Source organism: Physeter macrocephalus, chromosome 1, assembly GCF_002837175.3.
Source record: "Physeter macrocephalus isolate SW-GA chromosome 1, ASM283717v5, whole genome shotgun sequence".
NCBI lineage: Eukaryota > Metazoa > Chordata > Mammalia > Artiodactyla > Physeteridae > Physeter > Physeter macrocephalus.
In genome coordinates this window covers 91,157,031-91,183,982 of record NC_041214.2, presented here as the reverse complement: position 1 = coordinate 91,183,982, position 26,952 = coordinate 91,157,031, and the positions used below count along the sequence as shown (strand labels likewise).

Sequence of the window (26,952 nt, the reverse complement as noted above, 5' to 3'; positions counted from 1 at the left end):
CAATAAATTTCCTTTTACTTAAAATAATTTGAATTGCAAGTCAAAAATCCTATCATATACTTACCCCAGAAAACAGGACTGGATATATATATTACCCTTAATACAGGGAAATTAATAAACTATTGTTTAAAAAGGTTTTTGGAGACTTTTAAACAGGGTCTACTATTTCTTATATCTATCACTCCTGACATCCTACACTCACCAACTTCACTGTTCCCATTATATGCCCGGTCCCTGTAACTATCTGAGTTTGCTAACACTTCCTTAGGATGTCCCTAGAATTTTTTAAAATCCTAATATAAGCTTGTTTCATTTGATTGCCAATAAAAGTTGAATGTAAAATATATTCCAGGTAATACAAGTTAAATGAGATTTTATTTATGTAGAATGTCAAAAAGATAAACCAGGTATCAACATTATACATAGCATTCTATGAGGCAAGTTTTCAACATTTAAAGCAAAGCCAACAGAAACATGGCTACTTCAATATAATTTAGTAGCTTGTTTTTAATTTTAAAACAATAGAAATCAACAACAAATCTCAGGACCCACCTCCAATAAGGCTCCAGTTTGGAAGAATTTCAAAGGCTTTTCAATGGAATAATAAAGGCTATGATAGCTACCCTTAGCCAGGTATGCTCTGACCAGACCAACAGCTATAACGAGCCACCTAAGAAAAAGAGCAATCAGAAGAAAAAAAAAAAAAGTAAGGATTATAATAGAAAGATGTGGCAATCATAGATATTACTAAAGGTGACCTCAAGATCTGTGTCCTAGGTGTATCGATTATCACTCTCAAATGCCAAGCTGTATGTAATGCACAGAAATGTTGCACCTCCAGCAGCACCCTACAAAGAGTGCTTTTTGCAAAAGCACAGTGGCACCTCACCCATCTGGAGCTTGGCTTTTTGGCAACCTTGACTGTTGAGAACAAGGCCAAAAGGAGGGAAATAAGCTAAATTGGTCCTTGAGCAGCTAAATTAGGTGCCAGGAAGTCCAAGACAAGAGAAAAAAACTATTAAAGGAAAATTTTAAATGCCCTGTGCAGTTAAAGGGTCTGTAATAATAACAGGGTGGAGAGATGTTTTAAACTATTTATAGAAGTATCTCATTGAACATATACCCCTACCTTAAAATCTATTCTTTTTTTTTTTTGGTATGCGGGCCTCCCTGTGCTGCGGCCTCTCCCGTTGCGGAGCACAGGCTCCGGACGCGCAGGCTCAGCGGCCATGGCCCAATAGAAGTATCTCATTGAACATATACCCCTACCTTAAAATCTATTCTTTTAAAAGACTGCAAATGACATATGAATAAATGGTTTGTTTTTTAAAAAGAATAAAACGTTTTTAAGCTGAGATTCCCAATTTAGTAAATTTAGTAAAGAAAGCCAGATCAATACAAAACACAAAACAGGGAAGCACTTAGGCATATGGCTCTGAACACTACATTTCTGTTCTACTGTCCTCCAAAATAAATTTCTCAGGCCTTGTAGTTTTTTATTTGTTAAGTTCCATAATGAAATGAGGTATATCATTATTAAGGTGTGTCTCCTTGAAAGTGCTAAAAGATTTATTTATGTGTAAAATCTTAACTAGGCAATGGAGTATGTGGTCTATGTTTTTTCTAGAAACTATAATACAAATACATCGAACAAGAGTTTGTAAAAAAAAAAAAGAAATGAATTCCTTAATGGTGTAACTGGTTCAGCATTAGTAGCCTAAAAAAAAAGCTTACTTTACTCTCATATCCCCAACTTTTCTTCTGGTTTAAGATACCACTCCTTACCCTCCACCCCATTCTCTATGCTCATGGTTCAGGAATAAAGGCTTCTTTTCGTCTTCCCCAATGTATCTTAAAATCCCTCTTCAGTTCAATGCTCTCATCAAAGCCCTTGCTAAGATGACAAGAATTTTTATATATAAATACACACACATATGCACTGCTGAATATTCTTTTAAAATCATTCTGTGACCATTTATGTGATAAAGAAAACGTGCATCTGTAATATGGCTTCTAAACCCAGAACTACTACTAACAAGTTCTGTGACCTCAAGTCAAGCAAGTCACAACTTCTCTGAGCCTAGGTTTCAATACTGGCTATTTCTAATACTAGCCTTAAAGCCTATGATCCTCTCAAGATGTGTTTTGTGTGTGCGTGTGTGTGTCTGTGTGTGTGTGTGTGTATGAAAAAATCAAGGTGCTGAAATGCTAATCATTAGCATTCGTATTTTTAAAATACCCATGTACACATATTTGCTTGTATCAGTATCTGAAACATAAACAAAATTATCTGCCTTCCAGGGAGGAAATCTGGGTGGAAGGGAAGGTACGAGGGAAGATTTTCACTGTACGCCCTTGCATACATTTTCAATTTTGCACCTGGCCAATGTATTATCTATTTTAAAAATAAATAAAACTGGATGTTCATTATACAGTTCTTTCAACTTTTCTATATGTTTGAAAATTTTCATAATAAAATATTAAGAATTTCTTTTTTTACAAATTTATAAAATTAAAAAATATATAATAGTCTGATCCTGTGATCCTCGTCATCAAAAATCATGGGGTCAGAGAATTAGAGGAATTTTGGAGATCACCTAGCTCAACGCTTTAGTTTTTACAGATGAAAAAACGGAGGTCTAGAGAAATAAAATGATTTATCCAAAGTCACACAGTTAGTGTCATAACTAGAACTAAAAACTCGCTGCGACAAGGGATGGACTGAAATAAGGGAGAAACAAGAGGGGGTAAAATCTGTTTCCAGGGTCTATTCCGCTTCTCCCCAGTAACTCTGTCTTCCATCTCTAGTGTCTTCCCCACCTCAGTCCATCCTACAAAATCTAAACTCACCTAAAGCACAGGACTGCTTATGTCACTGGGCAAAAACTTTGAACGCTGTTCCACTACCTTTCCCATGAAAGCTCATCCTGGATTTTGAAAACAGCCGCCGAAATAAATGGTCAACTCTGCAGACACAGCTCCCTCCACTCCCTTTGCGGGGAACAGCTCGCCGCCATTCGGACTTGCCGCCTGGGCTCTCAGCGCTGCAGGATCGCCCGGCACAATGCCCCCCAGACATGGACGTGTGGCCAGCCCATACGGCCTCCCAAGGCCCTCCGGACCGGCGCCTGGGCAGCCTTCCCCGAGCCCCCTTGGAGCCCTGGAACTCCAGCTCGGGGCACACCCGGTGCCTGGGAACTTGCTCGGCCCCCGGCAAGCACCCAGGCGGATTCAGCCTCGACTGCCCTCGGAGCCCAGGTGCCGGGGCCCAGACTCCCGCCACCGGGGCTGCGCTGCGCGCGGCGGGCCAAGCCGGTCCGCTCCTCCTGCCGCAGAGCCCCCTCCCCGGCCAGGCTCTCTCCCCGCCTTCCCGAGCCCCAGCCTCACCCCGCGGTCATCACCACATTGTAGATGACCAGGTACGCCGTGGCCAGAGGCCCCGGGCCCTTTTTCTTTCGCGAGCCGCTGGCTTCGCCGGCCCCGGCCCGGGCCCCGCCGCCCCCATTCCCTTTCGTCGCTGCAGTCGCCGCGGCTGCCGCCATATCAAATGCCGAGAGCACGTTCTCCTCGCGCGAACACCTCCGCCCAGACTGGGCGCTGCGAGCGGGGTGGAGGGAAGGACAAGGGAGAGGCGGGGCCGAGGCCGCGGGGCGGAGCCAGGGACAGCGCCCACGGCTGCCGCCATCTTGGAGGAGGGCAAAGACGCTCCCGGCCCTCCCGCCCCTCCGCTCGCCTCAGTCGCCACCGCCATCGAGGAACAGGGTAATCACCGCCGCTTTTGCGCTCCCGGTAATAACCTCCGGCGCCATCTTGGATTAGGTCAATGTTGTATTTGGCCTTATTCGACAGGCCCGTTGTTTCTGCCGTCTGGATGCTTCGTCGTCCCTGGTTATTCTCTCTCCTATAATTTCCGCCTCTGTGTGGGATTAATAAAATGATGCTTTCATTTTACCCTCTCATCTTGACTTCTCCCAGTGGTCGTATCTTCACCCCTATACACGCGGTTCGAGTAACCTGCCATTTTGGGTCAGGGCAATTGACGCTGATTTCGCTTCCCATCATCCCCAGAGGCCGGCGGGAACTGCCCTTTATCTTAACTGCTAGCCGGGTTGAAGATTCTGTCTCTGAAGGTTTATTCCCTGCCTTTTGATTTTAAGTTACTTGTACAGTGGAGAAGGTCAACAAGAAGTATGTCCCTTTACCTATCCGATTAAAGTCGCCCGTGTGGCCTAGGATCCAGTGTCATTCTTGAGGGCCTGGAGGATGCCCAAATGCGTCTTCCAACCCGAAGCCGCGTGGGCTCGCCCGTCGCCGAAGCCCGTCGCCGAAGCAGGACGAGGATGAGACGATTAGGCTACCGGCTAAGGGTGAGGTGTCGAGTGGAGCGAGAAGCTTTCCACCCACAGTATTCCAAAATAGAGGGATGTTGGCTTATATGGAAAACATGTCTGCTTAAGGAAACCGGGACAGCTTGTGGAACCTGCTTCAACCAGCTGACCCCACTTTCCATTACTGTTTTGTTCTAGCGGTTTTTGGTTTGTACTAGAAGTCTCCTAACCGTCAATTTTCTCATGCCCAAATCTCTCTTTAAATTAATTACTGTACATGTGGTGGTATACAATACTTATTTATTGTTTCCAGTAAGTATTTATTTTATGGAGCGTCTGCGAGATTGCACTGGGGTTCATGGCACTAAGTGAAAGACAAGTCCTCGGTCTCCCAGACGTTATAGAGGGAGCCAGGTGAAAATAACTGTGTGTTAGTTGGTGAAGAGTGTTATCAGTTAGGAAGTTGTTTCAGTAATCCAGGCCGTAGCGAGTAGTGGTTTGGGCCAAGAGTGGTCGCAATTGAGGTGATGAAAACTGAATTGAATTCTGGACATATTTTAGAAGTAGCGCTGATAAGATTTGTTGATATATTAGTTGTGGAGTGTGAGGTAGAAGACATTATGAGTAGCTTGGAATAATTGAGTTGTAGAAGAAGCTATTTTGAAGGCAGAAATCTGGGATTTTTATCTTTTACTTGCTGAGCTTGACGTCTATTAGACATTCAAGTGGAGAGGTTGAGTAGACAGGTAGAGACACTGAGGTTCCAGGAAGAAGTGTGGACTAGAGGTATAAATTTGACAGCCATCAGGGCGGTGATGGTATTTAGAGCCATGAGACATCTAAAGATTGAGAGATAACAACTAAACGGTTGTCAGTGTCTCATCCTTACAACCCCACAGATTGTGTAGAGATCCTGTTGCCTGGTTTTCCAGACTTCTTTAAAGAGCAAGTTGGTGTACTCACATTGCAGACTGTGATCAGAGGGAAAAGTTTTTGCAAAGGAAATAAAGATGTGAGTCATTTTGTAGAGCAGATAATCACTATCTAAAAGCTTCTTTTGGGGCTTCCCTGGTGGCGCAGTGGTTGCGCGTCCGCCTGCCGATGCAGGGGAACCGGGTTCGCGCCCCGGTCTGGGAGGATCCCACGCGGCTGGGCCCGTGAGCCATGGCCAGTGAGCCTGCGCGTCCTGTGGTCCGCAACGGGAGAGGCCGCAACAGAGGGAGGCCCGCATACCACAAAATAAATAAATAAATAAAAGCTTCTTTCATTCATTTAACTGATTTTTTTCCCCAATATAACCTGCTTAGTGGGAAAGTGGGAGGCAGGAATGCATAAAGCTCTGTCGGAAATCAATTTAAAACTCAACGTATCTTCTTACAGTCACTTAGACTCCAATCTGTTCTCTCCAGTATAGTCACAGTGATCTTTTCCAAATACAAACTTGTTCATGTCTACTACCTTCCCCCCTACCCTCTTATGACATTTAAATGGCTTTTAATGGCACTTATGATAAAGTATAAAATATTTAATATGACCCACAATAATGTGCATGGTCTTAATTCCTACCTGCTTCTTCAGTCTCACGTCACACCATGCTCTCCCTAGACATACTACCTTTATCTTAGTTCTTCCAATGAGTGATGAGCCTTTCTGCCACAGGGGCTTCGAGCCTGTTGTTCTCTCTGCCTAGAATCTCCATCCCTACCTTCCTCCTTCTGATCTAAGTTTGCCATCACTTTCCCTAAACTTCTGGAATGAGTCATTCTCCTTGTCTCCACGTACATCCTCTCATGACACAGACTACAGTAATTTTATATTTACTCATGTGACTTCTCTCCCCAATAGACCACAAGTTTCATAAGACAGGAATAGTGGTATTTTCTTGGTAGTAGTGGTTTGTTTGAGTTGTTTGTGTTTGTGTTTTTCCCCTTCATTGCCTGACACATTGCCAGCAACATGATTCTGTCTGGATCAAGCATGATTTCTCTAGCAAAAGTAATTATTTCAAGCCTTAGGATTATCATGACACAAGCAGAGCTCATTCGAGTTCTTCTGTGAAATTGATATTAGGATGCTGGGGTGTAGTGTTCATCTTTTTGTCAGGATTATTAAAAAGAGGTTGTGCTCCTGGCTCCAGACAGTCACCTTCCCTTCCATGTGGGGAGAGAAGAAACCAAGCAAACAAGAGGGACTCTGTGTTTTGAGGGCTTTGGGTCTTGATTCCAGTCCCTGAGGTCTGGTACTTGATGCTTTTCCTTCAATTTTGTGGGTTTTCTCATTATTCTCCCCAGCAAGGGAGTCAATATATTTCTTTTGCTTAATCTAGCAGTCCCAGAACAACAACAGCAAACCACAGCTCTATCCCATTTGTTCCAATAAAAGCCCTGGAAGGTAATCTCTTTACTTTGAGTCACATGCCCATCACTGAGCCAATCACTGCAGCCAAAGGGGATAGAATATGCTGACTGGCCAGGTGTTTGTCATATACACATAGCAGGAGGAGGGAGGCTTCACCCAAACTATATAAATTGAGTTTATACATCCCCCGCATTTGGGAGATATAGTTCCCCAAGAAGTAATAAGGGAGTTGTTATCAGAAGAAGAGAATAGATGTTGGGCAGGTATGGTAGGCTGAAAAATGCCCCCCCCATTGTTGTCAAATATCTGTGAATGTTACTGTATTTGGAAAATACATTTAAATTAAAGATCTTAAGATGAGAAGATAATCTTGGATTATCCAGTGGGCCCTAAATGCAATCACATATCCTTATAGAATAGACACACAGAGAAAAAGAGTCACACAGGGAGAGGAGGAGGCAGTGTGACCACAGAGGCAGAGATTGGAGTGATGAACCACAAATCGAGGTATGTTGACAGCCACCAGAATCTGAAAGGTGCAAAGACTGGATTCTCCTTTAGAGCCTCCAGAGGCAGTAAAGTCTTGCCTTGCAATACCTTGATCTCAGACTTAGAGAACTGTGAGAGAACAAATTTGTCTTAAGCCACCCAGTTTGTGGTAATTTGTTACTGCAGCAACAGAAAACTAATACAGCAGGTAAAAACAACAGCTACTGAATGCATATTATCTGCCTCCGGGTATCTTACTCCAAGCCGAGTATTGGGAGAATTGCTACATTCAAAGAATAATTGAGAATGTTAAGCAGGTTAGAGTGGTCTAAATAAACATTGTTTTTGAGGACTACAAAGCAGTATTGTTGTGAGGAGAGAAGTCAGGAAAAGCTTCTCGAAGGCATGTCTCAAACATAATCATAGGAATGTGTTATGAAAAGGTTGAAAGTCATTAAAGTGAGAGAAGATAAAAGGTAAAAAATGTAATAGGACACAGCCATGTGTCTACAGAAGGCTAACCCGGGTGAAGGGATAAAAATAAGTCTAAATAAATAGTTGGGACTTGAGTGCTGGACTGAGGAATTTAAATTTGAACTAAGACATGGTAATGAATCAGGTTCTTAAATAGTTATAGGTTGAAAGTATTATCCAAAAAGAAAAATCAACTCCCATTTATTAGTTTCCTATTGCTGCTGTAAAAAATTATCACAAGTTAGTGGCTTGAAACATGGAATTTATTCTCTTAAAGTTCTGTAGATCAGAAGTCCAAAATGATTCTTTCAGGGATAAAGTCAAGGTGTTGGCAGGGCTGGTTCCTTCTGGAAGCTCCAAGGGAGAATCCATTCTTTACCTCTTCCAGCTCCTAGAAGTTGCTGGCATTCCTTGTCTCACAGTCACATCTCTCTAGTCTCTCCAATCTCTGATTCTGTTGTTGGAATACCTTCTCTGATTTTGATCCTCCTGCTTCTCTCTTATAACAACTTTTGCGATTACGTTGGGCCCAACCTGATGGTCAGGGATACTCTCCCCATTTAAAAATCCTTGACTTAATCTCATCTGCCAGTCCCCTTTACCTTGTAAGTAACAGTCTGAGGATTAGAGCATGGACGTATTTGGGGGCTATTATTCAGCCTGCCACATTCCACTACCAAAAGAAAGCGAGGGAGGGAGGGAAAACCCCAAAGACTTGAAAAATGATAAACATTCTTTTTAAACCATTCCTGAATTTGCAGGAAAGTAAAGGATATCTCCAAAGTGGGGATCAGAAGTGGAGTGAGGGCTTGTGTTGGGGATGGTAGAGAATAGTAAACTGAAACCAGAACAGTGATCAGTTAGTAAAAGCAAAAGCCAGGATTTCTCTGAAGGTAAATGCTAATGCCAGTGCTAGGGCTGAGAGACTAATCAAGTGAGTTTTCTAGGGCTTTTTCTATTTGGGCACTACCCATTGATTTCAACATGTGAGTTTTGAGGGGGTCATAAACATTCAGACCATAGAAGTTGCCTTCCTTGACAAAAGGGATTTTGTAGGTGTGATTAAATCAGGGACCCTGAGATGAGGAGATCATCTTGGATTATCTGGGTGGATTATCTTGGATTATCCTCTGTAATCATAAAAAGGAGGCGGAGGAAGAATCAGTCAGCCAGAAGGCAGTGTGACTACAGAAGAAAGTCAGAGTGAGATGCAGTGTTTTTGGCTTTGAAGATGGAGGAAGGGGGCTTCCAGAATCTGGAAAACACAAGGAAATAGGTTCTTCCCTAGAGCCTTCAGAAAGGAATGCAGCCCTGCCAACATCTTGATTTTAGCCCAGTGAGTCCTGTACTGGACTGCTGATCTACAGAACTATAAGATAATAAATTTGTATTGTTTTTTAAGCCACTAAGTTTGTGGTAATTTGTTACATCAGGAATTGAAAACTAATACAGTAATACATCTGTATCGATAGCAGCCAAAAAGCATTACTAGAGGTAAAATCTTTCATAATAATGAACTGTTCTGTTCACCAGGAAAACAACAATTCTAAACAGGTATGCATAATTTAAGAGGTATGGCCTCTGTGCTACTGTTCCAGTTCTACGTAGAGAATTATAAAACATTATTGGATGACGTTAAGGAAGACCTAAGTAAGTGGAGAGATACTGAGTTCATAGATTGAAAGACTCAATACAGTAAAGATGACAGTTCTCCCCAAATTAATTTATAAATTGCATGCAATCTTAATCAAAATTACACCAAGTAGTTTTTGTTGTTTGTTTTGATTTTTGTGGAATTTTGAGAAGCAGATTGAGATTTTATATGGAAATTTTAATGGTCCAAAAATTGCCAAGATATTGGGAGAACTTGCTCTACAAGATAACAACATTTATTGTAAACTATAGTTTTACAATTAAGACAGTATAGTATTAGCATAAGGATGGCAAATAGACTGATAGAACAGGATAGAGAGTCCAGGAACAGACCCACACATATATAGTCACTTTATGTATGACAGAGATACAGTAGGGAAAAGATGGACATTCCAGTAAATGATTCTGGGACAAGTGGATATTCGTATGGGAAAAAAAATTTCCTACCTCACACTATACACAAAAATCATTTCTAGGCTTAAAATGTGAAAGTCAACATTTAAAGCTTTTAGAATTAGTATAGGACAATATCTTTATGACCTCAAAGGTAAGGAAAGAATTTTAAAACAAGATATAAAAAGTACCAACTATAAATGAAAAGGTTGCTACTTTGACTATATTAAAGGATTTTTGTTCATCAAAAGATAGCATAAAACAAGCAAAAAAAAAAAAGCAAGGTACAGAGTGGGAGAGGGTATTTGCCACACATGTAATTAATAAAGGACTAGTCTCCACAACATATGAAAACTCCTTCAAATCTGTAAGAGATAATTACATTGAAAAAGTGGTCAAAAGACTTGAATAGGGACTTTACCAAAGAAAAAATATAAATGACCAATAAACATATGCAAATATGTTCAACCTCTTATTAATCAGGGAAATGAAAATTATAAGCACAGTGTGATACCACTAGCCATTCTCCAGAGTGGGTAAAATGAAACTGTTTGATAACACCAGTTGTTGGTGAGGGGACCGCAGGTGGTGAGTTGGGGCAGTCACTTTGGAAAACAGTTTGGCATTATCTAGGAAAGTCAAAGATACACATATCCCATGACCGTTTTTCTAATGCCAGGTTGATGGCCTTAAAGATTCCCTAGGGTACATATATCAGAATATTCAAAGCAGTATTTTTCGTTATAGTCCCACACTGAATACAACACATCTATCTACAGTAGAATAAATAAATAAATTGTATATCTTACGATGGGATACTTTACAGCGATGCAGGTGAACAAATTGCAGCTCTATTCAGTTATAACAGAGGAATTTCAAACAATATTGAGTGAAAGAAGTAAGGCACAGAAGAATACATACAGTATGATTCATTCATCTAAAGTTAAAAATCAGGCTAAATGAAAAATTATATTGTTTAAGGGATTCATACACAGGTGGTAAAACTAAAGAAAAGCAAAGAAATTATCATCACGAAAGTCAGGATAGTGGATACTTACCCAGGATAGGTAAGATAGGTGGATAGTGGGCAGGGAGGAATTTATGACCAAGAGGGGACAAGTAGGAAGGATTGGGAGAGTGGCAGGGAGAGGAGTTCTGGGAGTAATGGAAATGCTTTATTTCTTGACCTGGGTGGTGGTTATATAGGTTTTCCCTTAGTGATAATTCATTAAGATGTATATTTATGTTTTGGGTGCTTTTTGCTTATAGTTTATATGTTAGATATACTTTATATGCTTGATATACATAAATGATATATAATAAAAATAAAGAGGAGTCCTGATAGTGGGAAATACTGCATCAGGATGATCATGTAAGAAGCTATTGTAGTTAATCTGGGCATAATAAAGATGTTAAGGGGGGACATCCCTGGTGGTGCAGTGGTTAAGAATCTTCCTGCCAATGCAGGGGACACAGGTTCGAGCCCTGGTCCGGGAAGATCCCACATGCCGCGGAGCAACTAAGCCCGTGCGCCACAACTACTGAGCCTGCACTCTAGAGCCCGGGAGCCACAACTACTGAGCCTGCATGCCTAGAGCCCGTGCTCCGCAACGAAAGAAGCCACTGCAATGAGAAGCCCGCGCACTGCAACGAAGAGTACCCCCCTGCTCGCCACAGCTAGAGAAAGCCCACGCACAGCAACGAAGACCCAACGCAGCCAAAAATAAATAAATAAATATATATTTTTTAAAAAAGATGTTAACGGGACAGCATCGCTGGCACCTCTTTTTTTTTTTTAATTAATTAATTAATTTTGGTTGCTCTGGGTCTTAGTTGCGGCATGTGGGATCTAGGTCCCCAACTAAGGATTGAACCCGGGCCCCCTGCATTGGGAGCACAGAGTCTTACCCACTAGACCACCAGGGAAGTCCCTGGCACCTCTTTAAGAGAAGCTGCTGAGGCAAAACCCTGGTGACAGATAGTGGCCATGTTTTGTACCCTATGATCTTCATCCCTTTGACTACAGATACGAATACATATACAGATGGTAAGACTATATAACAAAGCAATGAAGTGTTTATCACACATTCAGGATAGTGGATACTTCTGGACTTGAGCTGGGCACCTGATCCAGGAGTTATTGATAGGGAGGCACCCCTCTTCCTCATCTTTTCATCTCCATAAAAAAGGCAACTTCTGTACAAAAGGGGTTATGTACTAATCAGATTTCCAGCTTCCTGAACGATGGAGACCAAAACTGGTTAGTTAGAGAGGAGTGTATTGAAAGGACATTGGATAGCTCACAAAATTGATGGAAAAGCTGAAGAATAAGGTTTGGAACATCAATAGGAGCCAAGGGAAATAAGACATCTAAAAATAGAGACCAAATCAATACACAGGAAGAGTCTGGTTAGTATCTAACAACTTCTGTCATTGGCATAGCCACCATTAGGCATTGGATGCTGCCATTATTGTTTCCTCTGTCACCTCTGGAAAGATTCTAAACTGCCATTTTCTTCTCTGTGTTATTCACTGCAGAGTCAAGGTTGTAGGTAGGAGCATATTGTTGGAAGTTGACATGCCCAAATTCTAGAGACAAGGCAGCTGGGAAAGGGGCTATTTGCCCACACTTGAGCTTCTTTATTGGAATTACCTCCACATAGGAAGTGTGTTTAGATACTGGGTGGCCAAAATGAAAGACACCCATCACAGGAAATATCAGAAATAAACATATCTGGCCCCACAGGGAGGAGGAAAGAGTAATATGATTAAGATCTGTGAAATTCATTGGGCCATGTTTTAACCAGGGGATGAGAGATTCTGCACAGTCAGGAAAGGCAGCCAGGCTCTTACTTCTGCCCTGCAGTACACCATTCTCTCTCTTTTCTAGTTTCTCTGCCTGTGATTGGGAATAGGGAGCGGGGTGTAATTCTGATCAGCCCTGTGCTACTGGCCAGGCTATCTTCAATTCAGGAAGCTGGAAGTCCAGATGTCAGCAATCATCATGGTTGGTCACATACCCCAAAACATACCCTTATAGGGCTCTCTCTTTTTTAAAAATTTTTTTATTGAAGTGTAGTTGATTTACAATGTTGTGCCAGTCTTTGCTGTACAGCAAAATGACTCAGTTATACACATATAGACATTCTTTTTTTATATTCTTTTCTATTTTGGTTTATCACAGGATATTTAATATAGTTCCCTGTGCTATACAGTAGGCCCTTGTTGTTTATCCATCCTATACATAATAGTTTACATCTGCTAATCCTAAACTCCCAGTCCTTCCCTCCCCCGCCAGCTCCCCCTTGGCAACCACAAGTCTGTTCCCTGTGTCTGTGAGTCTGTTTCTGTTTTGTAGGTAGGTTCCTTTGTGCCATATTTTAGATTCCACATATAAGTGATACCATGTGGTATTTTTCTCTTTCTGACTTACTTCACTTAGTATGATAATCTCTAGTTGCATCCATGTTGCTACAAATGGCATGATTCCGTTCTTTTTTATGGCTGAGTAGTATTCCATTGTATATATGTACCACATCTTCTTTATCCATTCATCTGTCCATAGACATTTAGGTTGTTTCCATGTTTTGGCTATTGTGAATAGTGCTGCTATGAACATAGGAGTACATGTATCTTTTTGAATTATAGTTTTGTCCAGGTATATGCCCAGGAGTGGAATTGCTGAATCCTATGGTAATTCTATTTTTAGTTATCTGAGGAACCTCCACACTGTTTTCCATAGTGGCTGTACCAACTTACATTCCCACCAATAGTGTAGGAGGGTTCCCTTTTCTCCACACCCTCTCCAGCATTTATTTGTAGACTTTTTAATGATGGCCATTCTGACCAGTGTGAAGTGGTATCTCATTGTAGTTTTGATTTGCATTTCTCTAATAATTAATGATGTTGAGCATCTTTTCATGTGGAGGGCTCTCTGTTAATGGCCAGATGGGCGATGGTGCTGAGGTCATTCCCCACCTTCCTGAATTGTTATAGTTTCATTATCATACAAAAACCTGCAGAAAAGGAGGGGTGAGTGATAGGATTCAAACTCCGAATTCCACTCTGAACTTCCAGTTAGTTAGCCCATAGAATGGCCAGTGATATGACTAATATGGAAAGGTTATATCACATTATTCTTTTGAGAATTTGAGCTTGGGGAAACTGACACCTGAGCAGATGTGGAGAGAGGACACCATCTATGAGAGACTGTGAGATAGCTGCCTTAGTACTTGATGATTTCTATGATCAGCTTCAGGCCATAGGTCTCCTTATAAATGGTTAATAAACACACCAATGAAGATAAATAACATTTATGAACAAATGATGATTAAAATGATGAGACAGATGCCCTCTTTTTTTTTTTTCTTCAGAATGTCAAAGATAAAAATAATACTGTTAGCAGGGATGTAAGGACATGGGTATTCTTAAACTTTGCTACTGAATGTACAGACTGATAGATACACTGTCTGGAAGGCAGCTTGACAATACGTAGCAAAACCTTCAAACCATGAATGTCCTTTGACCCAATAAGTACACTTCTTAGAATTTATCTTAAGGAATTTAGCTCCTTCTTTTTTTTTTTTTAATTTTATTGAAGTATAGTTGATTTACAGTGTTGTGTTAATTTTTGCTGTACAGCAAAGTGATTCAGTTATATATATTCTTTTTCATATTCTTTTCCATTATGGTTTATCACAGAATATTGAATACAGTTCCCTGTACTATACAGTAGGATCTTGAGTTTTTAAAAAAATTTTTATTGGAGTATAGTTGATTTACAACGTTGTGTTAGTTTCTGCCGTACAGCAAATTAAATCTGTTATGTGTGTGTGTGTGTGTGTGTGTGTGTATATATATATACATATATATATGTGTATATATATATATCTCCACTCTTTTTTAGATTCTATTCCCATGTAGAGGACCTTGTTGTTTATCCATCCTATATATAATAGTTTGCATTTGCTAATCCCCAAAACTCTCATTCCTTCCCTCCCCCACTCCCCTTCCCCTTGGCAATGACAAGTCTGTTCTCTCTGTCTGTGAGTCTGTTTATCTTAAGAAATTTAGGATGTGAAAAAAGATTTAGTTAGTTATAAATGCTCATCACAATGCTATCAAACTGTAGTAAATAACCTAAATGTCCAGCAGTACAGACTGGTTAAATTATGATAGAGGTTTAAAAATAGTATAACATTCAGACATTAAAAATGATTTTGCAGAAACTTACTTTCAAATAATTCAGCAAAAATAAAGTGTGTGTGTGTGTGTGTGTGTAACAGCACAAGTGTGAGAGAAATTGTGAGCAAAGGGCAAATGTGGAAAATGATGTGATTGTTAAGACAAAAACTATAACAGGTCAGAAATGTCTACTCTGCCTGCAAGCTAACAAGGTGGCCTGGCCCCCACCCCACACACTCTCGTATTTTCATGTATATTTTTCTTTCAGGGCCCAGCCGCAGCAAGGGGCTCCAGATTTTTGTCCCTGGAGACCATTACTGCCAATTCTTGGGGTCTTCCTCCCAAAGGACAGCCTTAAGGCATTGTTCTCTCTTTGTGACCCAGCCCAAGTTCCAGTACCCTGTGCTGAGGGAGCTGACCTCTTCACCCAGGTCCCTCAATGAGGAAATGTTCTCTTCTTTTGAACCCCATGGGGGACACACATGGTCTGGGGCCTGGTCCAGGTGGATGGAGTGTGGGGTTTCCCAGGAAGAGGAGCAGGGCAGAGCTTGATCTCAGGGTGTACTTTGTGGCTTAAGGTATGTGTGTGGGGGTTAGTCTGGGTCCAGATAGAGGGGCAGGAAGAGGATGTATGTATGTATGTTTATATATATAAAATATACATGTTATTTATATATATATTATACTGTTTTTTATATATATATATACACACACACACAAATAATGAGCCCTCTGAGCCAAAAACAAAAACAGTTTATCATTTATGGCAAAAGCAGCAGCCAGAGCAACATCTTATGTTGGTTACCAAGCCCCATCCACACAGGGCAACATAGTGAAGGCCAGATGGTACCTGCATATGCAGTGGGTTGCATTACAGGAGAGGAACCCTGTAATGGCATATTGGGAGTGGTACATTCTGATCCCCTTCAGCTCCTTATACAAATATTAGGAAAATCTGATCTTATATATGGCTGCTGGTGACCTGTCTATCCTGCCCTCCAAAGAGAGAGAAAGAAACCTTGTCTTTATTCTAGAATGTAAGCCAGTCTTCTCCAAGATGGGAAGGAGAGGTCTTTATCTTTACTATTCTGAACATCTTTGGGAAGAGAAACATATCTAATCCTTACCCTACTGGAATGTCTCTGTAGGGGAGGAAAAAAAAAAAAAAAACCCTTTATCCTCTACCCTCTTAGGTTCAGTGTCTGGGACCCTGCAAACTGAACTGATAAAAGATTAACAGGAGAAAAAGGTTTACTTCATATACATGTGGGGGGCCTCACAGAAATGAAGTGAAAACCCCAAAGAGGTGGTCAGACCCAGAGGGTTATATACCATTTTAACAAAGAGCAATAAATTTGTGGAGAAGTGACAAGACAAAGGAACGTGGGTTTAGGTTTTTATAGGCAATAAATTGTGGGAAGGTAAACTTGTGGGGAAAATTAATGGAGGATAAGGGTTGTTTTTAGTAAAGTTTGTTATGTAGCTGCCATCTCTGGGCTGAGACGAGTTTAGAGTTAACTCGTGTCTGGTGATTAAGTGTTATTCTGCTCTTCCTGATATATGAGAGAGGATGGGGACACATTCACAAAGGGAAATTTATGCCCTGCTTTTAGGCAAATATGGGGAGGATAGAGAGCTTTTTCTGTATCTGCTGTTTCTCACTTGCCTTCAGCTCAAAATAGTCCTTATGCCAAAGTGGCATATTTGGGGGTGGTATATTCTGATCCCCTTCAGCTCCTTATACAAATACTGGAATTGATTATACAAATACTGGAATTGATTGTAAATGCTTTTGATCAGAAGACCTGAATTGTCCAGAAAAGTGAGATGTTCAGAGTGGATCATCTCCCAACAGTATTCTACTGAAGGGTTTAAGAGTGTTTATCGAACTATTCTATCAGTCTTTCTCCAAGTTTGAAAAAACTTTAAATAAAAAGTTGGGGAGGGCTTCCCTGGTGGCGCAGTGGTTGAGAGTCCACCTGCCAATGCAGGGGACGTGGGTTCGTGCCCCGGTCTGGGAGGATCCCACGTGCCGCGGAGCGGCTGGGCCCGTGAGCCATGGCTGCTGGGCCTGCGCATCCGGAGCCTGTGCTCCGTGACGGGAGAGGCCACAACAGTGAGAGGCCCACGTACTGCAAAAAAAAAAGAAGTTGGGGAAATAATGCAGAGATGCATTTGATATGGAAATTGTTTAGAATATATTAAGTAGAAAAGTGGACTATACATGGTGTGTACTAAGATCTTATTTTTATAACAGTTAGGTATATCTGTCTATAGTGAAAAAAAATCTATGAGGGGATAACCGGTATATTATTAGTGTTTATCTTTGGCTGAGTAAGGGCATTAGGTGTTTTTTTTAAAATGTTCTTTCTGTTTATATGTATTTTGCTTCTTTTTCCCCAATGAGTGGTTTTGTGAGTAAATTTTTTTCTTTAAGTTTATCAAAAACTAATCCCTTTATGTCTTTCTGTCTTCTAATGAGGGTAGATATCAGTGACATGTTGGTTTTTTCTCCCCCCATCTTGGATGTACTTAAATTGCCCTGCAAAGTGGGGAGGGAAGAGAGTGAAAGATAAAGAGAAGAGGAGAGAAACCTAGGAGAAGAGACAGGTCTGGGAGGATTTTTCAAATGAAATGCTGAATTCCCTTATTTACTTTACCTCCCTTACAAAATCAGTAAATTCTTTTATATTTTTGTGTGAGTTGAATTATTTTGTGGGAAACTCAAAAGGAAGAGGAGACAGCAGTAGTATGGGTTACATTTTGTGTGCTGCCTGGGATTTTCAGACTAAAGTGCACTGCCTACCTATATTTAGGATTAAATCATCGCCTAGAATAGTGGTTTTCAAACTCTTAAAGATTATTGAGGCCCCTAAAGAGCTTTTTTTTTTTTAAATAAATTTATTTATTTATTTATTGACTGTGTTGGGTCTTCGTTTCTGTGCAAGCAAGGGCTTTCTCCAGTTGCGGCGAGCGGGGCCCACTCTTCATCGCGGTGCGCAGGCCTCTCACTGTCCCGGCCTCTCCTGTTGCAGAGCACAGGCTCCAGATGCTCAGGATCAGTAGCTGTGGCTCACGGGCTTAGTTGCTCCGCAGCATGTGGGATCTTCCCAGACCAGGGCTCGAACCCGAGTCCCCTGCATTGGCAGGCAGATTCTTAACCACTGAGCCACCAGGGAAGCCCAAGAGCTGTTATTTATGTGGTTTATAACTACTTTATATTATCCATATTAGAAATCAAAACTAAGAAAAATTTAAATCACAAGAATATGTAAGCTGTCAGTGATGACATTGTCACACATCATGACACCAAAAGTAAAAGCAACAAAAGCAAAAATAAACAAATGGGACTATATCATACTAAAAATCTTCTGTTACAGCAAAGGAAACCATCAACAAAATAAAAAGGCAACCTACTGAATGGGAGAAAATATTTTCAAATCATATATCTGATAAGGAATAAATATCCAAAATATATAAAGAACTCATACAACTCTATAGCAAAAAAAAAATCCAATTAAAAAATGGGCAGAAGATCTGAATAGACATTTTTTTTCCAAAGAAGACATACAGATGACCAACAGGTACCTGAAAAGATGCTCAGCATCGTTAATCATCAGGGAAATGAAAATCAAAACCACAATGAAACATCACCCTCCCGCCTGTTAGAATGACTTTATTAAAAAGACAAGAAAGAACAATTGTTGGCCAGGACGTGGAGAAAGGGGAACCCTCGTGCACTGTTGGTGGAAATGTAAATTGGTACAGCCACTATGGAAAAAAGTATTGAGTTTCCTCAAAAAATTAAAAACATAACTATATGATCATATAACTATATGACCCAGCAATTCCATCTCTGGGCATTTATCTGAACAAAATATGGAAACAACCTCAGTGTCCATCAACAGATAATGGATAAAGATGTTTATATATATATATATATATGTATACATATATATGTGTATATATATATATATATAATCTCCATAAAAAGAATGAAATCTTGCCATTTGTGACATGGATGGACCTCGAGGGCATTAACGCTAAGTGAAATAAGTCAGACAGAGAAGGCCAAATGCTGTGTGACCTCTCTTATATGTGGAATCTAAAACAACAACAACAAGAACAACAAAAACCCAACCAACATCATAGATACAGAGAACATATTGATGTTCTCTGTGTTGGGATTGTTGCCCGATCCCTGTGTTTTCTGAGTTGCTACCTCTCACTCTCAGTTGTGCCTGTTGTCCACCAATCTACAGCTTCTCTAGTCTAACTTTATTTATTTTATTTATTTTTTCCCCCCCTCTGGTCTAACTTTAAAAGACCCCTTTTCCTGCCAGCGTTCGAGGAGAGACTGTCAAGAGGGCCTGTGGGCTAAAGGAGGAGATGGAGAGGGGATGGTAAGTCTAATTCCTCTGTTTTTTGCCTCGTTCTGTGGTAGGACTCAGCTTGCTTTTTGACGCGAAATTCCGTGCAGGTGCTTGCAGAGTGGAAAAAGTTGAAACGAAATTACTTACCAATTATTCTATCCCAAAATTTTGTCAACAACTCAGGTCTAATGTATCACCTCTCTTATTCTTTGCCCTGTGGGTTTAATGCCTTTTGTGCCTTTACTTTCATTTTAGTGAGGTTTTGGGAGGCAGGAGATAAATTCCAGTGTCTGATCCGCCACGTATGACCACTAGCCTCAATTTAGTTTCCATAGAAACAGCTTCTCTTCCCTTTAGCAACCCATTTTTATTGATTTATATAATAATTAAATTATGTAATTACAGGTGTACAACTGGCATAAAGAAGTTTAAGAACAAATCCAATTGACTCTTGGTAAATAATACTACTCAGTGGCCATCAGTTAGTAGAACAGAAGTGTGTGGGCTCCAGTTCATTTATTTTACAGAAAGAATGAAAATTGTGGTTAAGTCGGGCAAGTTGGATTAAATGGAAATTAGTTAACTGAGCTTCTACATTAAATAAATGAATATAAGACATTCATTAACAGGGTGCATTTTATTTTATTTTATTAACATCTTTATTGGAGTATAATTGCTTTACAATGGTGTGTTAGTTTCTGCTGTATAACAAAGTGAATCAGCTATACATATACATATATCCCCATATCTCCTCCTTGTTGTGTCTCCCTCCCACCCTCCCTATCCCACCCCTCTAGGTGGACACAAAGCACTGAGCTGATCTCCCTCATTAACAGGGTGCATTATTAAAAGTCTAAATGATTTGGCTTCTTGGACAACCAATTTAACTTTAAATGACTTTATCTGTCTTTAAAAACTCCTTGAGCAAGCAAATGCCTTTCCAGGATCAGGCTCTTTTCTGTACTTTGAACATGGGTACTATTGATGTGTTCAGACTGACTTCCTGGACTCTGGACCCTTGTCTGTCCTAACTCCTATGTATACCATCCTACTTCTGCATTGATTTCCTGGTTGGACTTTTGACCTGCATTGACCTCAATGCATCAGTGAGTTGATACCTTACATTCCTTTTGAGGCACCCCTTCATAGGTACATGGTTCCCTCAGTCTCTAACCTTTTAGGCTTCTTCAGAGTAAAACTGACTTGCCTTCCTCTTGGCCTTCTTCTCTGCAGGAAGTCAGGTTTCAGCTTCTGTGCTCTAAGTAAGTTACCCGCTCATCTGTTTGCTTTCCATCTTCCAAAATTCTGGTATTTTTCATCTTTCTTCTCCCATATTTTTCTTTGAGGGGTTTATAGCTTTAAAAAAAGGTATTCCTTCACTCTCGGTTTAATGGGACTCTGAAGAGAATGGAGTTACTGCTTGTCTTCTGGAGTTCATGTCTGGTCTTCTCTCTACTATGGTAGCTTCCCATTTTCTAAACCCTTAATCTTTTGATTCTCCAGAAAATAGGAGCATTTTGAGCTTTCTAGACAACTTTAAAAAGGTGTCTACCTAGTCTTCTCCTGGGACTGCCTAGCAGATCCCTATTTGTTCTGTGGTTAATATACTGCCAGAAACAAGTCAATGTGAATTAGCTTTTGTAAATATAAATTAAAAATTAGAGAACTTTTGGGGATTAAAGGTTAAGTGTGAGTTTAAAGTCAAGCCAACTTTGAGAAATTTCCTCTTGATTGGAAAATAAGACTCATAAGGTCAGATGAGCTTCTCTCTTTTGACTATGAAGAAGAGAGTATTTAGAGACTGGAAGTTAAAACTTTTCCAGAGACCAAGAAGGCAGTTGTAGCATTTCCTAAACTCATAGCAGTTGTGTTTCATACAGCTGTATGTGCACTTTCAGTTACAAAGATGTTTTTCTGGAGGTGGGTGGAATTTCAATAATTCTTTCCATCTTTCATTAGTGTATAACTTTTCCACATATTTGTTTTGTTTCTACAGAAGTATTATCAGTTCCTAGCGGGTAGAGGATGTTTCTGACACATCTTAGCATCTCCGAGTGCTAGAAGAATAGAGCTGACCGTAAGGATCAGGTACTGTGCATGAGCTCTTTTAGTTTTTATAACGATCTGTGAAGGAGGAAATATAATTTCTCTAATTTTATAGGTGAGGAAACTGAAGCATAAGCTACACAACTCCAGTGAGAAGCAGAGCTGGAACTGATTCCACTTGGCTGATTACTCAGGTCAGCTAGATCCTAACCTCGTATCCTGCAGTGCTTGCTTTCAGTGAACAGGTGAGATGCTTTCTGGAGAGACAGATCTGGGACTTCATGGAGCTTACAGAATAGGCTGTCTGACTGCTTGCTAATAAATGTCTGTTGAATCTGACCAGAGGCTATTGGTCATTGTAACATACCATCTGGAGCAAGATTGTGGAGAAGCCCTATAGCTTAACCTGTCTCTTAACTGTTGGAAGCTACTGATGTCTGCCCAAAAGAAGCTAATAATGAATTGACCTTTAGGTTAATTTGTAACCTTCTTCTTCCTTAGTTATCTCCAGCTGGAAGAAATCTAGTCCCAGAGAGTCAAAAAATGTCTTGTGAAGATTTATCATGTACTTCTGTGTGGTCACTGCTGGGGCTGTGGTCTCTGATATGAAGCCCTCCTTGCAATGTACAAGCATTTGGAACACTGGCAAGGCCTATGAGCTAAAATTTCAAACAACCAGCAGTTAGAAACTGACTGTTGTCTCCAAGTGCTGTAGATCTCCTGGGTATTTCCAGTTCCAGTGGGAAGGGAGTTATGATCAAAGCCACTAAGGTTAAAATGACTGTAGCTATCAGGATGGCCCCCTCCCCTTCTTTTTGGTTCACTGTCGGGGAGGGACGCTGTCTCTTTCTCTGCTATCTCAGTTGTCCCTGTTGGATGCTCCCATATCTCAAGTAGCTCCAAGTTCCAAAAACACCAGAGATTTTTTGCCTAACTGGTTGCTTCATATCACAAGTAATCTGGTAATTGCTTGTGAATTGCAGGTCTATTTCGATTTTGTGGTGAGAAGCACAGAACTGGTACTTTTTAAAATGTGTTAAAAAGTGAAAAAATATATGAATGTAAATAATCAAACACAATAACGTAAGTATTGAGTTTGTGTTATCCAATATGATTGATGAAACTATAGACCATTCTTTCCAGACTGATTTCACGCAAACTTTTATGTTTTAATTTCACAATTTGAAAAGTGATATGCATAGTTAAGGTAAAATTTGGAGTTTCTCTTTTCCTCCTAGTCCATCTAAAACAGTGCTAATAGAACTTTATAGAATGTTTTAATCTGTGCTGTCCAATAAGATAGCCAGCCACTAGTCACATGTGATTATTGAGCACTTAATGTGACTATTATAGCTGAGGAACTGAATCTTAAATTTTATTTATTTTCATTAATTTAAATTTAAATAGTCACTGGTGAGTCATGGCTACCATATTGGTCAGAATAGATCTAGAATACAGTGATGACCTTATAACAGGATAGTCTCGGCTATGTTACAGCCACAAAGAATGCTAAAATCTTGGGGATTTATAAGAACAAAGATTTATTTCTTGTTTGTGTTATGTACTCATTTGGGATTGGCCTGGGACCTAGGTGGATAAACTAGCCACCATCTGACATGTTGCCAGTCACTATGGAGAATCTTGCACCAGTACTTAAATTCTCTGGACCAGAGGGGATGAACATCACTTCTGCTTCTACCTCGCTGACCGGAATTAGTGACACAGCCCCATCTCCCATCTCACACAGGGAGTCAGGAATGTGGTCCTAATCATGTGCCAGGGGGCAAAGAGCCTCAGTAATGACTGTCACAGACATTAGCTTCCTTTTCGAAATACAGAGGAGTTCCCAAGGGTTAAAGAAAGTAGTATTACCTGTGTTTTCTTGAAAAGTGGAGAGTTGAGTTTCTTTAGAATTCAGTTATTCTTTAGCTCATTGATGATACTCATTAGCACAGATGTATTAAAAGCACAGATTTTATTAAAATGTGTAAAACTCAAACATCTTGATAAAAAGAAAGAGACTTTAAAGTTAGAGCTGACAACAGTCAGCATGTCTTTTTAGTTATACATAGAAATTTATTTAATATGAAGCTCTGCGATGTAAGGAATAATCAATGGATTGTTTTTTATATGTTTGGGATGAGAATGGAATGGAAGGAAATTATTTGTTTTCTTTCAGAATATAAGGTACATTTTTCACTAGTGAGGAATAAAAAGTCCTTTTCTTTAAAAATAATAATTTCCTCATTAGGAACATTTGTGGATTGTGGTTGCCTTAAAAGAATGAAACAATTTAAATATTATCTGGACAATGGATTCTTTCCAGACTATACTGTGGAATCATAGAATCATCTAGTCTAACATTTAATAGTATGTCTTGATTCTTTCTAGAATATCTACAGTATTGTTGGAATCCTCAAGACCTGGGGGGCCCCACCATCTGATATCTGAAAACAGACGTCCTGTGAAGCAGGAGTGATGGTTTCCTGAGAACAAATGCTTCACTATCAAGACATGGAAAGATAGCACTCGGCTGCTAGTAACAAATTGCACCAAAGAAGTTACAAATGCAGACCAAGCCTTGGTAAATATTAATGACGACGATGATTTGTGACATACTGAAAATGTCAGATTTTAGCATTATGGGCGTACTGTAGATACTAGAATGTAATTGAACCAAAATGATGCTCGAGAGAAATTTTGAAGTAAATGTGTAAATTAGGCTACCTAGTATAAACTAGAAGTGCCTAAGTCATTCTTTTCCTTAGTAAAGCACAACTAAGTAAGCCTTTTTTTTTGGCTGCTCTGCGCGGCATGTGGAATCTTAGTTCCCTGACCAGGGATCGAACCCGTGCCCCCTGCAGTGGAAGCGTGGTTTCTTAACCACTGGACCACCAGGGAAGTCTCCCAGCATGTAAGCCATTTATGCAGCAGAGCATTTGTTTTTAGTTTCTGAGATCTGTTTGGGTCATCTACAACTGGTGGCATGGAAAGGAAAAGAACGCTGCAAAGACTGAACAAACAGCATGCACTGTGGTAGCCTTTATTTAAAAATTGTGAGCTAACTACAGTTGTAGTGTTCTCATTTACCATTCTGATGGCATAATAAACTGGGAGAACATTAACACAACTTCAAGAACGCATCAAAAAAACCTGTAAACAAACATACACACCCCGCATGCGCGCACATATACAGCATACACGCACACAAAGATTATAGTCTAAACACAATCAAAAGTGATGAAGAAAAGCTTTGAATGCTCTAAATCAAATTTAAAACACTTTATTATAATAAACTGTGGCAATACTGTGGCTATATGAAAAATGTTGTAACTGCTTAAAAAGCAAAAAGAAAAATACTGGCAATTTGAAACTAGCAGCAAGAAGCAGATAAAAATAGAATGGAAGATAACATAAGACTAAGTAACATCAAAATTCTAATGTTGATACTGTGTAGGATTGCACTGAAGTAATTTAAAATTGGTTCTTAAGGAACTCTCAAAAAGTCCCTTGAAATATTAAACTGCTGCGCTTTACAAGCAGTGGAAAAGAAAAAAGTATTTGGAATGTTACACACACACAGAGGAAATGTATTAGGCATATCAGTTTATGGTCTTTGTTTATGCCCTTCAAAAAGTTTTATAAAGAAAAATTTAAGTGCCAATGTAGTGAAAGAAAATTTAAAATTCCTAAAGATGCAAGTCTGAGTGCATTTATCAGGTTAAGAATATATTTCAAGGTTGGGGGGCAAAGCATAATTGATGCACATTCAAGAAGAAAAGTCTCGTGGAATCCATAAGGTAAGTAGAGTTCTCTGGAGCATGTTTAAAAATGAAGGTATATTAAACTCAGACTGTCCTGAATGAGATTCCAAAATATGTGGAGTTCTATAGCTGAAATCTATTTCATAGTGGCCAATAAATAATTAAGACTAACTTTTCAGCAAACTGTTTTTTCATACAAACACAAAAATCTTTACCACACATGCAGAAATGATATTCTAAAACAGCACAGGTATGAATCCTGGTTTCAGAAAAACACATTAACAAGGATTTTTTTCCATAGGTTCCTATAAAAATGTCTGAAGCGTCTAGAAATCTTCAAAGAGGGGTAAGTTTAGATTTCCTACTGATTTTGGAAGAAAGGAGATTCTGTTTTTCCTAAGGAAGCCAGTCATCCATGAGCAGGAGACGTGTCTTCAGAATCTAAGAAGTGTCATGTCCCTAACGCTTAAACTCATGGCAAGTCCAGATCCAGAAAAACTGGCAGGTAGAACAGGGGATGGAAATGAAAAGTTCAAATGTCTATAGTATACTTTGGAAATATTGTGCCTCGTAAGTTAAAATGGCTCAACTGCCTGCAGAATGAAGTGCTACAGGACTGGAGAAGACCTGGTTCTCTGGAGTAGGAGCTGGGAGAGACGCCCATCTCCAGGGACCCTCTGGGCAGGGCTGTGACCTTGTTTTTTCATGAGTGCTTTCAGTTGGAGAATTTATATGACTTTGCCTAGATAAAGCTTCCTTCTGGTTACTTTTTCTCTAAAATTGGTTGGTCAGGCAAGTTACTGGTGATTTCCCAAAATGAAATCTAGGTGTACTAGAATCTTAAGGTGCCAGCTAATTTAAATTAATGCCCCTCAGTAACGCTGCTGGGTATCAACCACTATTGCTGAAGAATCAACCCCCAAATGACCTAACTAAATAATCTATCACACTAGGTGCTTTTACTGTCTTGGGTTTTTTGAGCTTTAGAGAGATAGTCTTTGTAATATGACTTAGAAACTGCTTCTCTCTGGCTTTGTTTCATTCTTCCTCCTCTTCTTCTTCCCCCTCTCCTTCTCCTTCTCCTTCCTCCATGGTTTCCACAATGAGCTCTGCTGTGCAGGTGGCTTCTCCAAGACTGTTGACAGCCTTGCAGGTGTACTTGGCATCATCATCCCCGCAAACATCGCTAATGATTAAAGAGCAGTTCCCATCCTCATCGTAGTCTATCTGGAAGTGGCGGGACTCCCTGATTGACTGGTCATCTTTGAACCAGACGACCTCAGGGTCTGGGTATCCTGTATCACAGGGAGGGAACACAAGTTGCAGAAACTATTATTTAAAACTTCTTATCAGTTCATGCAAACTCTTGAGCTACCTCTATTGATTAAGGGGGTAAAGGGAAAAAAATTATGATGTTGGCTTTTACCATCTATTTTGATATTTACATTTGAATAGGGGCATGTATTGTAAACACTAATATCTGAAACGCCACATAAGGTATTGTACAGGCATCCCATTTCCCACCCACGTAGGGCTTGTACCACCTCCCACCTTAACACAGACATAGGTAACTCCCTGGAACACTGTCCCAGTTCCAACCACATGCCTGGAGCTAAATACCTTCTTGGATTAAAAGAAAACTTTTTTTATCTTGTATAAAAGAACTTAAATAAATTTAAATTAAAAAATGAGAGTCAGAAAAAATGGGCACAAGGAATCTTTTGGGGGTGATGGAAATATTTAAAAATTGGATTGTGGTAATGACTGCACAATTCTGTAAATTTCTAAAAAGAATTGTATGCTTAAAATGGGTGAATTTTATGGTGTATAAATTATAATTCAAAGATGATAACAGACCTGTAAAACATAAATTAGAGGAACTGACAATAC

General features: G+C 40.0%; 2 protein-coding genes and 1 long non-coding RNA gene across 5 annotated transcripts in view; 1 reads left to right on the top strand and 2 right to left on the bottom strand.

Moving 5' to 3' along the window:
* Positions 1-3,613, bottom strand: part of HACD2 (3-hydroxyacyl-CoA dehydratase 2) — a 94,501-nt gene extending 90,888 nt beyond the window's left edge. Inside the window, exons 1-2 of the mRNA XM_007106260.2 lie at positions 3,388-3,613; positions 553-670 (exon numbers count right to left, since the gene is read on the bottom strand). Coding sequence (XP_007106322.1) covers positions 553-670; positions 3,388-3,542 — 273 coding nt within the window. The 5' untranslated portion in view covers positions 3,543-3,613. The remainder of the gene's footprint in view (positions 1-552; positions 671-3,387) is intronic.
* A 48-nt stretch (positions 3,614-3,661) lies between these two features.
* Positions 3,662-26,131, top strand: LOC102982862 (uncharacterized). 3 transcript variants are annotated; one of them, XR_003680939.2, is made up of 4 exons: positions 3,662-3,762; positions 21,249-21,340; positions 21,414-21,543; positions 23,690-26,131. It is a non-coding gene; the product is annotated as an uncharacterized lncRNA (long non-coding RNA). The 3 variants fall into 3 exon arrangements; XR_008617355.1 differs by lacking the exon at positions 3,662-3,762 and adding an exon at positions 4,219-4,367; XR_447675.4 differs by lacking the exon at positions 3,662-3,762 and adding an exon at positions 19,205-19,282.
* MYLK (myosin light chain kinase) overlaps positions 24,326-26,952 on the bottom strand; it is a 184,635-nt gene continuing 182,008 nt past the window's right edge. The window contains exon 31 of the mRNA XM_028492960.2: positions 24,326-26,357. Within this exon, the coding sequence (XP_028348761.1) occupies positions 26,101-26,357 (257 nt within the window). The 3' untranslated portion in view covers positions 24,326-26,100. The remainder of the gene's footprint in view (positions 26,358-26,952) is intronic.